The 13,509-nt window shown below is 39.6% G+C and overlaps 1 protein-coding gene across 4 annotated transcripts in view; it reads left to right on the forward strand.

The window, feature by feature from the left end:
- Positions 1–13,509, forward strand: part of slc8a1b (solute carrier family 8 member 1b) — a 155,113-nt gene that overhangs the window by 9,210 nt on the left and 132,394 nt on the right. For all 4 annotated transcript variants that reach the window (XM_080869426.1, XM_080869428.1, XM_080869425.1 and 1 more), the window contains exons 2-4: positions 5,021–5,943; positions 7,488–7,652; positions 8,374–9,167. In XM_080869426.1, the coding sequence (XP_080725552.1) occupies positions 5,068–5,943; positions 7,488–7,652; positions 8,374–9,167 (1,835 nt within the window). In that variant the 5' untranslated portion in view covers positions 5,021–5,067. The remainder of the gene's footprint in view (positions 1–5,020; positions 5,944–7,487; positions 7,653–8,373; positions 9,168–13,509) is intronic.

Below are 13,509 nucleotides of genomic sequence, written 5' to 3' on the forward strand. Positions count from 1 at the left end.
TTAACCCAAATATTTAAATTCACCACTGGTGGATTTTACATTACAAAGTAACAGATTTAGCCAGCAAACATCTTCAACACCATTAAGCGAGACACACACACACACAAATACTCTCCATACTGTATACTGTATTATATTCTCAATAGATTCTTGAAGGAACTTTTATTGTGTGTTTAGCTATGAACAGCGTCAGAATGGATTCTTGGCTTAATAGGACAGAAAATTTTATTCATGTTGAAAAAATATATTTATATTCATAATAGTTATTGTAGTAGCTTGGCAAAATTGTGCTGTGTACAGCTATTGTCACATAGGAAAAACAGTGGTTCCTAACTGCAGCATAATCAAAATTATTGCGACAGTATGCAATGAATTTGTATGTATGCAATGCGATCTCATTACCCTTTAAATCATTGCTTCAAAGATGAGATCCAGGGCTTTTACTGCTTGCAGTCACTTGCCATTTTCAAGGAGACTTTGGTGCGTCAAGACACTGATAAAACAACAGTAAGACAGAGTCAGTCTGCTATCAGTTTGTGATTGAATGGGATCAAATGAACAATTACATACAGTCTGTTTGTGATATTACTGTGATTATCTATGATAAAGTGGCAAGAATCACAAGACTGTTGCTGTTAATGTGCAGAAAAATTAACATTAAACAGAAATTCACAATAACTACATTCAGAAACCAGCCAGAACCTCATACCTGGACAAGGTTTTCTGAAATCCCTCCTGACGTAGCTGCTGCACCACGCTATATTAACTGCAAATGGATAAAGGTGCTAGATGGAGAACATTACCTGACTGTCTGAGTCAGACCATGTTTGTTTGGAGACAGGTTGCCTACCTGCAGGCAACCTCCGCAATCAGCTTGCAATGGAGAGTGGTCACTGAGAGGTTGGAGGTGTTGCATGCTCCACTTGTGGGTGAATAGTTAAAAAGAAAAAAGGTTGTTTGAAAAAGGTTCTGATCTGAGCTTTGTTTTGTCTCTTAATTCTGGTTATTGCTCTTTAATTCAATGGATTACCTCTTTTATCATTGCTTTATTGCTTTTCTTAAACAATTAAAAAGTGGTAAAATTAATTTACACTGCTGTTTTGTGTAAATTAGTTTTAATTTGCTACACTTGTTCTGTTTCAGCATGGTCGATGCATTTGGCAAACTCAGATCTCTCAAGCTGTGCTGTATGTTGTGAACTGCAGCCAGTCAGAAGACAATTTAATTTAATCTAATTTTTCAGAAACTGAATGAATTGTGGGGCATCACCAAGGCAAGAATCACATAAAAAGTCTATTTATAACTGGGAGTAACACCAAGCTGGAAATGAGCACAACAGGCCACCTTTAATTTTAATCAAGCACATTTTATGGTTCAGTCATGACGACTTTTGCTATAGCACTTTTGTGCTATAGCAAAAGGCAAAGAACATTTAAAAAAAATTTTCTGTGAAAATATGGATTTTTTTTCAAGATTCTTTTCATTGTATTTAGACATAGAGGCATTCAAAGTATAGATACAAACGTGCAAAATCTGTGTGGCTTTAATTCTGTGGAATGGTCCAGGAGTGGATATGTGTTCTTCTCCTGAAGTTTAAACTAAATTATATAACCATCCGCAACCCAGCACCTTTTATAGTAATGCAAATTTTGATGAAATGAGGTTTCACTAATTCAGGAGACTCGAATTTAAGCTGTGCAGTATTTACAAACTACAGTGTAACTGCACTTTTTTACAACTCACATGAACATTGCAATTCTAAGTTTATCCTTTCACTTGGAGCAATTTAATATTTTCTGTTCCTCCTTTCATTCAGATAAAGTACTTTCTAATATTTTGCCTACTGCTCTGCTGTCTGACCATCACATTGTTGCATACAAAAGTGCATGCAATACAGAAACAGATGAGGCAAAGACTCCAAGGCCACCAAGATAGAAACATGCCAGAGAATTGCCTTGAGTCCACTAATAGACTCATCATGTTATAGAGCAGAGTCCCAATGCTCCAATATGTTTGATTAATTCCCATAAAAAATGAGCGGCCTTATAAAAAATATCCATGTTATTTTTCAGTGATTTGTATTTATGATGATACATTTCAGGTGTTGCAATGCCAGATTTCCAATTATGTTGTTTACCTTGGAGCAAGAATTTAGTTCTCGGATACGAGTCTGATGTTAGGACTAAGTTGTATCAGTTTGCATTAGGGCTGCCATTAGTCCACTAGTCACGATTACGTCGACTATTAAAATCGTAGACGACTAATTTAATAGTCGACATGTTGTTTGAAGCTTTGTAAGATCCCAAAAGACACAGGAATGAGTAGTATGATTTAAGAGTGTAATAACGGACTGAAACAGAAGAAGGCAGCACTGCATGTACAAGGATGCCAGCTGGTTAAACCCCGAAGAAGTTGTGTCCCAGAATTCATAGCGGCCCAGAATAGTTGTCAACGATGGCGGCAGCTAGTTAGTTTTAATATTACTCTTATTATTCTTTTTGGGTCACAAAATAAAGTTTAACATATTTTCAGGCGAGAATGTAGCTGTGTAAACCTCAAATATCTGCTCAGTTTATCAAGACACCACATATTTGCAAAAGCGCTCTGACGTTTTTGGAGACGTCAGAGCCGCTAGCCGGGGGCAAGGCTCACTAGAACCGGTAAGAACACTGGACTCCTGGCAAATCGTTTTCAAACCCAAGCCGTCTTTCGCCACTCAGGTTAAACATATATAAGTCACTTAGATAACTTAAAAATGTTATTGTTTGGCTTTTTTCAGTATTTAATTTGTTTCTGAGTAAATCGGTTTGGCTGAGATTAAAGTTATAGTTTTTACACAGCTGAATAAACTTCAAGCAGACAACTGATTATCAGAACTGTGAGATGCTCAAGAATATACTGTTATATTTTAGATAGCAAGGAACAGACGGCTGAGTTTATTAAACTCCACCGAAACGATCTGCAAATGTCATTAACATTTAATTAACTATCATCTTGTCTTTACTTTTAGTTAGCACATACCTTAAACACTTAAAGCTGTAAGCTAATGATAGTTATATAAGAGCAGATGCATGCTGGTGCAAAAATAATCGGTGACTAGTCTATTATCAAAATAATCGTTTGTGGCAGCCCTAGTTTGCATGTCCCCCCCATTTTCTTTGGTACCTGTCATTAAATGTCACTACATGGGCTTTTTATGACAAAAGTGATTAGTCTGTGTGAATGCCTACACTTAAAACACAAATAAGCACACGATTAATTTGTGAACTACCCACATCTCAATGCTAAAGTGTGTTTTGGAAACAATAAGCCCAAATCAGGCATTGAAAAATACAATCTGAAATAATTACTCAGAATGCTACACCTTTTCTCTGAAAGGTTCACCAGGGGAGATTGATGAAGCTCTGTGGGCATCTTATGGGTGTGTGATATTTAAAAGATGTCTTAATAAAGCCACCTTATTCACAAGTTACTGTTGCTGAGAGAAGTAGACTGTTTTCATAAAGGCCACTGCCAGCAGTGTCATATTAGGTAGAGCAGAGTATTATTGCTACAGGACCGCTGCAGGGAAGTTTCAGAAGCTGCTCCTTGAAAAGCCAAAGTGCTGAGCTCAGGAGCTCAAGTTTATCTTTGGTGTGATTATTCAAACTTGGTGTCCTTAAACAACTACGCAAACATCTGCCCTGAAACATGTCTGCTAATCTCTGTGGTGTTGTGTTTACAAGGTCCTAAGGCATTCATGTGAACTGAGCTATTTGGTTTTAGTCACACACCTCCCAACTTATCATGTAGGGCTGGGCGATATATCGAGTTTTTTAAAAATATCAATTTATTTTCATACGAGATATAAGATGGGACAATATCGTTTATATCGATATAGTCTATGTTACGTTATAATTATACTTGTGGAGCCGCAGGTTTGCCTCTCTTTCGTCCACTTTTGTCTCTACGCAACGTTACTCGGCCTCGCCTCTCCTTCACTGAACACAACTCCCCCTCCCCCATAGCTTCACCTGCATGACAAGATGAAAGCGGAAAATCTCCGTTAGCGAGTTACCGCGGATCGCCCCGTGCGTGGGGCTGGACGGCGTCAACGTGTTAGCGAGCTAACCGCACTAACGAGCTAACCGCGCTAACGACAAATCCTTTCATTTTCTCAAAACTCGACAGTGCGCCCTATGTATGAATTCTGGTTGTGCTTACTGACCGCGAACCGATTTTATGTGGTACACAGCGCTCAGCAATCTGTCAAAAAATGTTTTAATATGACTTTGCTAAGCTACGGAGCTGCACCGCTTGATGGATTTTCGGAAAATTACGGCTACCGGGGAGGAGCCTCGCGGAGTGATACGTACTGTGTGTGTATAAGGACCACAAATGGCACCTGTTCAGAGACGTGGTGCAGCTGTGAAATCTGTCTCTTTGTTATTATGCTCAGCGTCTTAGTTTACATTTTGACTGCACAATTGTGAGCTTTTTGTTATGCACAAAAACAACATTGTTTTCTTTTATTTATGGACCATGATTATTTAATAAATGCTGATAATTTATTTTTGAGTAATTTCTTCATGTACATCTACGCTGTATGTAAATAAAAGTGCCCGTGTGACATCTGGGACACAGTGTGACTAAGAACTCTCTTTTTGTTCTTAACTTATGGCTTTAAAAAGAAAATATCGAGATATACATCTTATATCGCCATCCAGCTAAAAAATATCGAGATATGAATTTTGGGTCATATCGCCCAGCCCTATTATCATGTACTTTATCAATGCTGACGTGCTCTTGTACAACATTCTATCATAATATTTCATGATATTGGCACCTTGCAGGCAGCATCATTTAATGTAAGTAAATTGAAGTAAACAAATATTTTCCTGTGAAAATCACTACATTATAAAAATCATGTTAAAGGAGATTTAAATGTTAGAATTCCCCACTGGTTCCTGTTTTCAACAACATTCATTTGTCTTATTTCTAATAATACTTTGTATTTTCTCCTGTTGTTTTCTCTCTGAAGGTTCAACATCCTCATTAACACCTCAGAGTACTGGTCTTGACACCAACATGGCCCGTCGGGATCACTCCTCCCGCCTGTCCCCGACCATGAGGTTAACAGTTGTTACGGTGATCCTCTTCCTTAATCTCCATCCCTCGTTGGCCGGGGCACCCCCTGAAGCAAGCCTGGGTGGCTCTGTTTCAGCTGTGTCCACCAATAAAACTGAATGCAGTAAACCTGAGCAGTGTTCACATGGGGTGATTCTGCCTATTTGGGAGCCCCAAAACCCATCATTTGGAGACAAGGTCGCTCGTGCAACTGTTTACTTTGTGGCTTTGGTCTACATGTTCCTGGGTGTGTCCATCATCGCAGACCGCTTTATGGCATCAATAGAGGTTATAACATCACAGGAAAAGGAGATCACCATTAAGAAACCCAATGGAGAAACCACCACCACTACTGTCCGGATCTGGAATGAAACGGTCTCCAACCTTACCCTCATGGCTTTGGGCTCTTCAGCACCTGAAATCCTCCTGTCCATTATAGAAATTATTGGTCATGGGTTTGAGGCTGGCACACTGGGACCCTCCACTATTGTGGGTTCTGCAGCATTCAACATGTTTGTCATCATCGGTATTTGTGTGTATGTCGTTCCTGATGGCGAGACGAGGAAGGTCAAGCACCTCCGTGTGTTCTTTGTCACGGCCACCTGGAGTATTTTTGCCTACATTTGGCTCTACCTGATTCTGTCAGTGATCTCACCTGGCGTTGTGCAGGTGTGGGAGGGGCTGCTCACTTTCCTCTTCTTCCCCATTTGTGTGGTGTTCGCCTGGATAGCCGATCGCCGCCTGCTGTTTTACAAGTATGTGTACAAGCGCTACCGCACTGGCAAGCAGCGTGGCATGATCATTGAGACCGAGGGTGATCGTCCACTTCCTTCCAAGGTATGATGCTGTCACTGTTGCCACAGCCGTTATCACCAGGGTTCATTTTCCACAGACATTTTTTGTATAAAGCATATAACTGTTTATTGCATTTAACTAGTCATTTACTGAAATCTGGGGAATGCACTGAATAAAATGTCAGAAAGGGTAAGACACACATTACTACCTACTATTCTTTGCTATGCTTTGGCATGTACAGTTTTTTGCAATGAACACAAGAGTGAGGACAGGACAATGAACAGTTTTCTTATCTTCAGTTCAAATAAATTAGTTTTAATGTGCCTGACCTTTCCTTTTTGGAACCTCCTTAAATTGCTTGATTTGCCCTGTTAGACTTTGTTGTTGTAGCAGTTTCTTATTCCCATATCGCACCAATGTCTTACTACCAAGTTTTGCAGAAGAAAAAATGCCTTCCTTAGTGTCGTATAAAAATCTTAACAGTTATAACTAAAGCATATCCGACATATCTGTGAGAAGAGTCAGCTAGTAAAAACATAATTAAGCTGTCCTCATCCAAACACATGGTGGAAAAGATAAGGTGCTAAGGTATGTGCGTGAAGAGTGTTCATGAGTAATGTGTACCTCAAATCTGTATTACAGAATGACATTTTGCCATGCTAAACTGTTGTTATGAAACACGCACAAATACCTTCTTAAGTATTGTCAGCTATTAATTTTTCATTTTGACTATTATCTGATGACACATGTGAAGATGAAGTGCATCACACACATCTAATTAAATCTTCAGTACTGTGGTGTAGATTGTGTTGATTTGCTACAGTTAATTTGAAGCCTGGTTGTCTCTTCTTCTGCATTTGAAAATTGCCCATGGTGTTATTGCTTGATGGCATTATAAAGAATCAGTGCTCCGTAAGTATATGAAGAACACTTTCATTTCATCTTCTGAAAAAAAATCACTAAATTAAATTCAAATATGTTCCTGGGGGAAAAAATGAGTATTTCTTGCCTTCCCGTTTAAAGAGACGAAGGACGTTTCATCAATGAAATGATTCTCTACGAAAAATGCAATGTCAGTGAAAAACAGAATACTTCTTTATTCTGACAGCTACAAAATAAAGTGACATCCAAATACTGACGGCTAATATATTACCTACCCATCCTTTGGGATCTGGTACTGTTAGCTTACCATGGTTACATGTAAAGTAAACCTTTGGAAATGTGAAAGCAAAAGTTTTTTGACCTAAATGTGGCTGACAAAACAAATAGTTTCAAGAATAAAACAGTGAGAACTGAGCTTTGAAACACTGACAGATAAAACTCTCACTGACCAGTGTCTAATAGCACCCTTCTTTGCTTTGATTGAGGGGTGTTATTGGACACCAACATGTTCACATGACTGGATTCACACAAACACTCACTATTTGATTTCATGCTTGTTGTTGTGTTCTCATCACATACATGCAGTTCTCACTTGACCTTTGAGATTACAGAAGAGCGCCTAAAGAATTGATATATTGACAAAATCTTAAATGAGGTGTACTGATTACTTCTTCCTTCCGTCCTTCTATTGCTTCTGTTTTAAGGTGGACATTGAGATGGATGGAAAGATGCTGAACTCTCATGGTGTTGACTTCCTTGATGGTCCACTGGGCTTAGATATAGATGAGAAGGACTTGGATGAGGAGGAAACACGGAGAGATATGGCCAAGATCCTGAAGGAGCTTAAACAGAAACATCCTGACAAAGAGGTTTGTAACAAAGTCAGAAATATATCTTGCTATTGCTGCTCTAGTTGCACAAGACCAAAGGTAATCTGCAATATATAAAACTACTGCTGTTTGCTTTCATTTTTACAGGGTCAGATCACCAGTCTGTTGCAGAATATTAGATAAATTCTTAATAAATTCAGGCATTTATATATATTTACAAGTGAATTTCACACTTATGTATTGGTGAATATAGAAAATTAATAGGAAACCAAAGACATTTCCAAATAAAATATGCAGTATTTTTATTTGTTCTCTCACAAAGAAAATGCTGCAGACTTACTATTTACACAAAGACGAAATTTCTGAATTCTGAAAACATTTTCAAATAAAAACTTTTTGTCCTTCTACAAGAAAAAGGATTTGCGAAAGAGAACTAAGTGGTTGGCTTGGCATGTAATTTACATCTGTTTTTTCCCCCAGACTGTGCTTGACTTACTGTAAGTGTTTGACTCATTATAATTTTACTGCTATTTGACAGTTTCTTGTTCAGTAGTCATTGATGTGACATGTAGTTAGATCTTATTTATCCATCCGAGCTTGATGAAACTCCACCACATTGGTTCAGTGACACACAGCTTTTAAAAACATAAAATAGGATACTGTTTCAGCAGTCTGGGAGTCGGGATTTATACCCCCAGGAAATCTACTATTAATGCATGTTGTTGCACTCTTTGTGGCTTTTTGTATTTTCTCTTACCAGGTGGAGCAACTCATTGAGCTTGCCAACTACCAAGTCCTGAGCCAGCAGCAGAAGAGCCGTGCTTTCTATCGATGCCAGGCCACCCGACTGATGACAGGTGCTGGCAACATCCTGAAAAAACATGCTGCTGATCAAGCACGAAAGGCTGTGAGCATGCACGAGGTTCGCTCAGAAACTGGCGAAAACGATCCTGTCTCCAAAATCTTTTTTGAGCCCGGTTCTTACCAGTGTCTTGAGAACTGTGGCACAGTGGCAGTGAATGTGGTGCGGCGTGGCGGCGACCTGGGCAAGACGGTTTCTGTGGAGTACCGGACAGAAGATGGCACAGCCAACGCTGGCTCGGACTACGAGTTCACCGAGGGTGTAGTGGTTTTCAAGCCTGGTGAGACGATGAAGGAGGTCCGTGTGGGGATCATTGATGATGACATCTTTGAGGAGGATGAAAACTTCTTGATTCACCTTTCCAGTGTCAAAGTGTTGACATCAGAAGGCGAGGAACCTGAGGAGGGGGGCGAGTCAGCTAATCACGTTGACTCAGTGGCCTGTCTCGGCATGCCATCCACAGCAACCGTTACCATCTTTGACGACGATCATGCCGGCATCTTTACGTTTGAGGAGCCCGTATGCCATGTCAGCGAGAGCGTTGGCACCATGGAGGTGAAGGTGCTGAGAACCTCAGGGGCTCGTGGCGTGGTCATGCTGCCATACAAGACGTTGGAAGGAACAGCGCGAGGTGGTGGAGAAGACTTTGAAGACTCTCACGGCGTCCTGGAATTTCAAAACGATGAGATATTGTGAGTAACTTTGATCAGTCTCTCTTAAAATCATTAACTGGTTTTCATGTAGATAATGATCAGCTTCACTGTCATTATCCTCATATTTTTCGTAATTGTTTATTATGCATTTTGTCAGTGTAATGTTGCAAATGTTATTGGTGATGAAGTGAAAAGGCGATGGTGTCAGTGCGATGTGGTGGTTGGGATGAGCGGTAAGGTGGACTGCTCTCTCAGCACACAACAAAATCAACAATACCCCACCCCCTTTATGCTTTTTGCCTTGTCTCTGTTTCCTACTTTGCCTTACTTATGCTCTTCTTTTATTTTCATCAGACTGTTCAGACCTCTGCCTTGGTCTCTGCCGTGCTGCGATGTTAGTCTTCTGTAGATTTTATTGATTTTTGCACTCTGTAGTGTAGTTTAACTTATAAGTTCCAGTGCCGAGAAGTTGGGAAAGTGAATTATTTGTTGGGTGGTCGGTTGTTTGAATTTCAAGTAATTCGAATGTCATAGCGCTGAATTTGAACGAGATGCATTGAGCTTTCTTTGAGTAAGTCATGCAGTGGAAAACAAAGAGGACCTAGACACTGGAAAAGGTACAAGAACTCAACAGACAGCAGGGAGCTGGAGAAATGCTAAGGAGGGACATCTATCTAGTCAACTTAATTTAGATTTAAAAAAACAACAACAGTTGCCCTTTTAGTTAATAATGTGTGAGAACATCCCAGAACAAACCACTCACGAAGCCAGCTTGAAGTTTATTTGTCATCTTTCTTAGTTGAAAAGGGACTCCACTGGAGCTCCATTTAAAGATCCCTGCTGTGAAATAAGAGCGGCACAGTTTAAAGCTCTTCTCAACCCAATGCTTAAAATCTGATGGTGACTCATGGTGAGGTTTGTGATGGCTATTTGACCACATTTGAAGAGGACTTTTACCACGCTGTTGATTTTGCTCACGGCCAGCTGCTGTAGTCGTCATCCTGACCCACACCAAGTGTGGGAAATTAGCTCCAGCTGTCAGTCTAATGTTTGTATAATACTGGTCAATATGCTTTGAAACTGAAGATAATTCCACAGTCTTCTATTCTTGTGTATATATTTTTTCAAAACTGAAGTCCTTTCATTACCAACCATTATAAAGAATTTTTTTTTGCCAAAACATTAGGTGACATGCTGACAGTACAACTGTACAGCTGATACAGGTAAATGGTATTGTACTTAGACTGTAGCCTTGTATGTTAGTCTCCTAATAGCTGTTTTAACCTTGTTAGCAGTAAATATCAAGCTCATTGTATCATTATGTTGTTCAGACTTCATTTACACATTGACGCGGTGGTTCTTAGCCAGTTTTGGTGGCCATATTAGTTTTGCTGTGGACTATAGTTTTGTATACATTTGTTCTCCTTGTAACTGTGATTGACTTGAATCTCATGTCTTTAATGGTTACGTCTGCTTTGTTATAATGCAGTCATTCAGTGTTGCTAAAGTGCCTACACACATGCACTCCTGTAGCTGTATACATGTAAAACTGAATGTCTGTTGGTTCTTTTAATAGGAGCTCTGTATTGTGTATTTCTCACAGTAAGGTGAAATACTCTTGCGAATTATCATTTCTGGGCATTGTTCTGTAAGGTTGTTGGGCTTGTACCTTTAGCGAGATATATATACCCTATAACATACTTCAGCAGTTTACCTTGTTACCTTTAGGCATTATGTTTATTTATGGGAGCTGTGATCATCCCTAAATATCATCACATGTTACCGGCTGTATAACAACCGTCATTTAAATATCCACACCATCACTGTTTCGTTGACCACTCAATCGATCCCAGTATAGCAACTGGAATGAGGTTGAAGTAACTGATACTGAGTATACTGATGAAATGATTTCACTAAATCAACTGTACTGCTTCCTTATAAAATGGATTTCTGACCTATAAATCAGATGCTAAGAGTGTTTAGTTAGTGAGTCTTTGCCCATACTGTTTATCTTAGCTTTTCTGGCTGTGGAGGAGGTTCTTTATCTTCACAGAGAACATGAGCACGACTGTGAACTGCTGCTGGTGTGGTCTCATAATAAGTAAATGAGATTTTAAAGCTGATATTGAACTACAGGAATAAACTGTACTTGACTTTGTTTAGCAGTGCGGAAAGAGATGGAAAGCACTGTGCTCTTTTAGCTGGCTGGCTTCAGTTATTGGTTACTGTAGTTTGCCTTGGAAACCAAAGGTTTGCTTACAGTGCTTGTTTGGAAATGTTCAGTTTGTATGAGAGATGGAAGAAGAGTTGTAATGACATTAAACAAAGTGTGCTGCCATAATGAATGAATAGGAGAGACGCTGTCTTAGTAACAGTAGTCTTAAACTCTTTCTGTGTCAGCCTCTACTGTTTTAGGTCAGATTTGAAGCAGATGTCTGCAGGACTTGCTTTTTCAGCCTGTGGCAGACAGAATAGTTTCCACAGCTTATAGCGCTTACAGCCAGGAATAAGTGGGTTTTAATAATACTTTGTCCAAATCAAATGATGGACTGTACATCCGGCTATCATGGTTACTGTGTGTGTGTGTGTGTGTGTGTGTGTGTGTGTGTGTGTGTGTGTGTGTGTGTGTGTGTGTGTGTGTGTGTGTGTGTGTGTGTGTGTGTGTGTATATGTGTGTTTCTTTAGGGGAAGACTGAGTTGCTAAGTGATGACTGTAGACTACAGGAGATGTGCCTGAAGTGAAAAGTATTCTAAACATGCCACAAATGTTATCTATGTTATGTAGAAGCCATTTTGCTATTGGGAAATCAGGGGTTTGATTCCCAGACAAGTCATTTAACCACTTGGGGAGTAAGTGTGCCTATAACTCATCTGTGGTGACTTTTTTATATGAATAAGTTAAAACTGTAGGTGCTAAATCAAAAGGAAACCCCAAAGCATTATAAATAATAATAACAGAGAGACCAAAAATTAAGACTTCATGTCATGGCGAGCGATAGAATATCTGAAATTTTAACAGTAATTTAACCAAAACTTGAGCTTTCATTTAAGAATAACACACATGACTGCAACATGGTAACTTAATTTGTGCACATGCATAAATCTTAGTTAAAGTATTTTAACTTTGTGGTTTTATACTTCACTGTACCGTCCTTCTTTCCAAGCCTTGGAGTCAAGCAGTTGTTGCATATAAAAAGGAGGATGCTACACTGTGCCTTGTCTTCTGGATAAAGTTTCACGCCTTTAATGTGATGCGGTTAAAAAATAGCTGCTCTTGATATATGGCCAGAAACTGGTTATGCTGTTGCAAGCACAGCAAAGGAACTAAACTTTTAAGGACAGATACATGTAACGAATAATATGGTAACAAATAGTAACGACAACTTACCGTTCCATACCATTTATGGCCCTAATTATTTTGCAACACTTGTCCCATGCTGGGCTTTTTTAGAAAATATGCATTCCCACAGAAATACACAGTGTAAGTCAGAAATGAGCCATTGGGGCCCTGACATGTCCCTTTAGGGAAAAGCATTGAACGATTTTGCTGAGAAAAAAGAAATTACAAAATAGCTGATCTAAATATGATTGCCTCGAGGCTGACTCTACCCTGATTCTGTTTTCTGTGACAGAGGAGAGGGAATGAGGTAGAAAGAGAGAGATAGGGGTGGTACTGTGAGGAGAGAGATTAGTGTGAATGGAGGCAGTGATGGGAGCGTAGTGGGGTGGACGGAGGAGGGAGTGAGAAAGAGAAAAGTTGTAGTTCTCTAAAGTTGTGGTAATTTTCTATACGTACTAGCCCCTGCCTTTTTTTTTCTCCAATTTTCTTTTTCACCCCTTTGTATCTCTGCGTCTGAAAGAGGACCTGTGCAATTTGTCTCCAGAGTAGCTTGTGAGGTCTTGCCTAGTGTGTTTTGTGAAAGACGGAAATGTACATGATTGTGCTTGTGTGTGTGTTTGTGTGAGAGAGAGAGAACAATAGGAAGAGCACATAGACAACACCACATCCAGTGCTCAGTGCTGTCAAATTACCTCTCTACCAGCTCAGTGCTGCACATTTGTGTTTGTGTGGGTGTACTTTGCTATCCACCTTGTGGTTTAATGTGCCAATACAGATGCTTGAATTTACCAGCTGTGACATTGACACTGGTATTGTTTTCACTTTGTAGGTCTGTCTATCCGTCATCATGACAAGATGTTGCTGGAATTACCACAATGATGGTTTTGAGCCCTTGGGAGATGTTTATTTGTCTGTCTCTATGCAGATTTTGCCACAATAATAGTACTGCAAGATACAGTGATGAAGGTTTCCAAGTGCAAACAGGATGTAGTCAAAGAACTCCTTGGGAGGCAGTAATTTAAAGTACTACTACTAGGGCTG

This window comes from Rhamphochromis sp. 'chilingali' (assembly GCF_963969265.1).
Source record: "Rhamphochromis sp. 'chilingali' genome assembly, chromosome: 20".
Lineage (NCBI taxonomy): Eukaryota > Metazoa > Chordata > Actinopteri > Cichliformes > Cichlidae > Rhamphochromis > Rhamphochromis sp. 'chilingali'.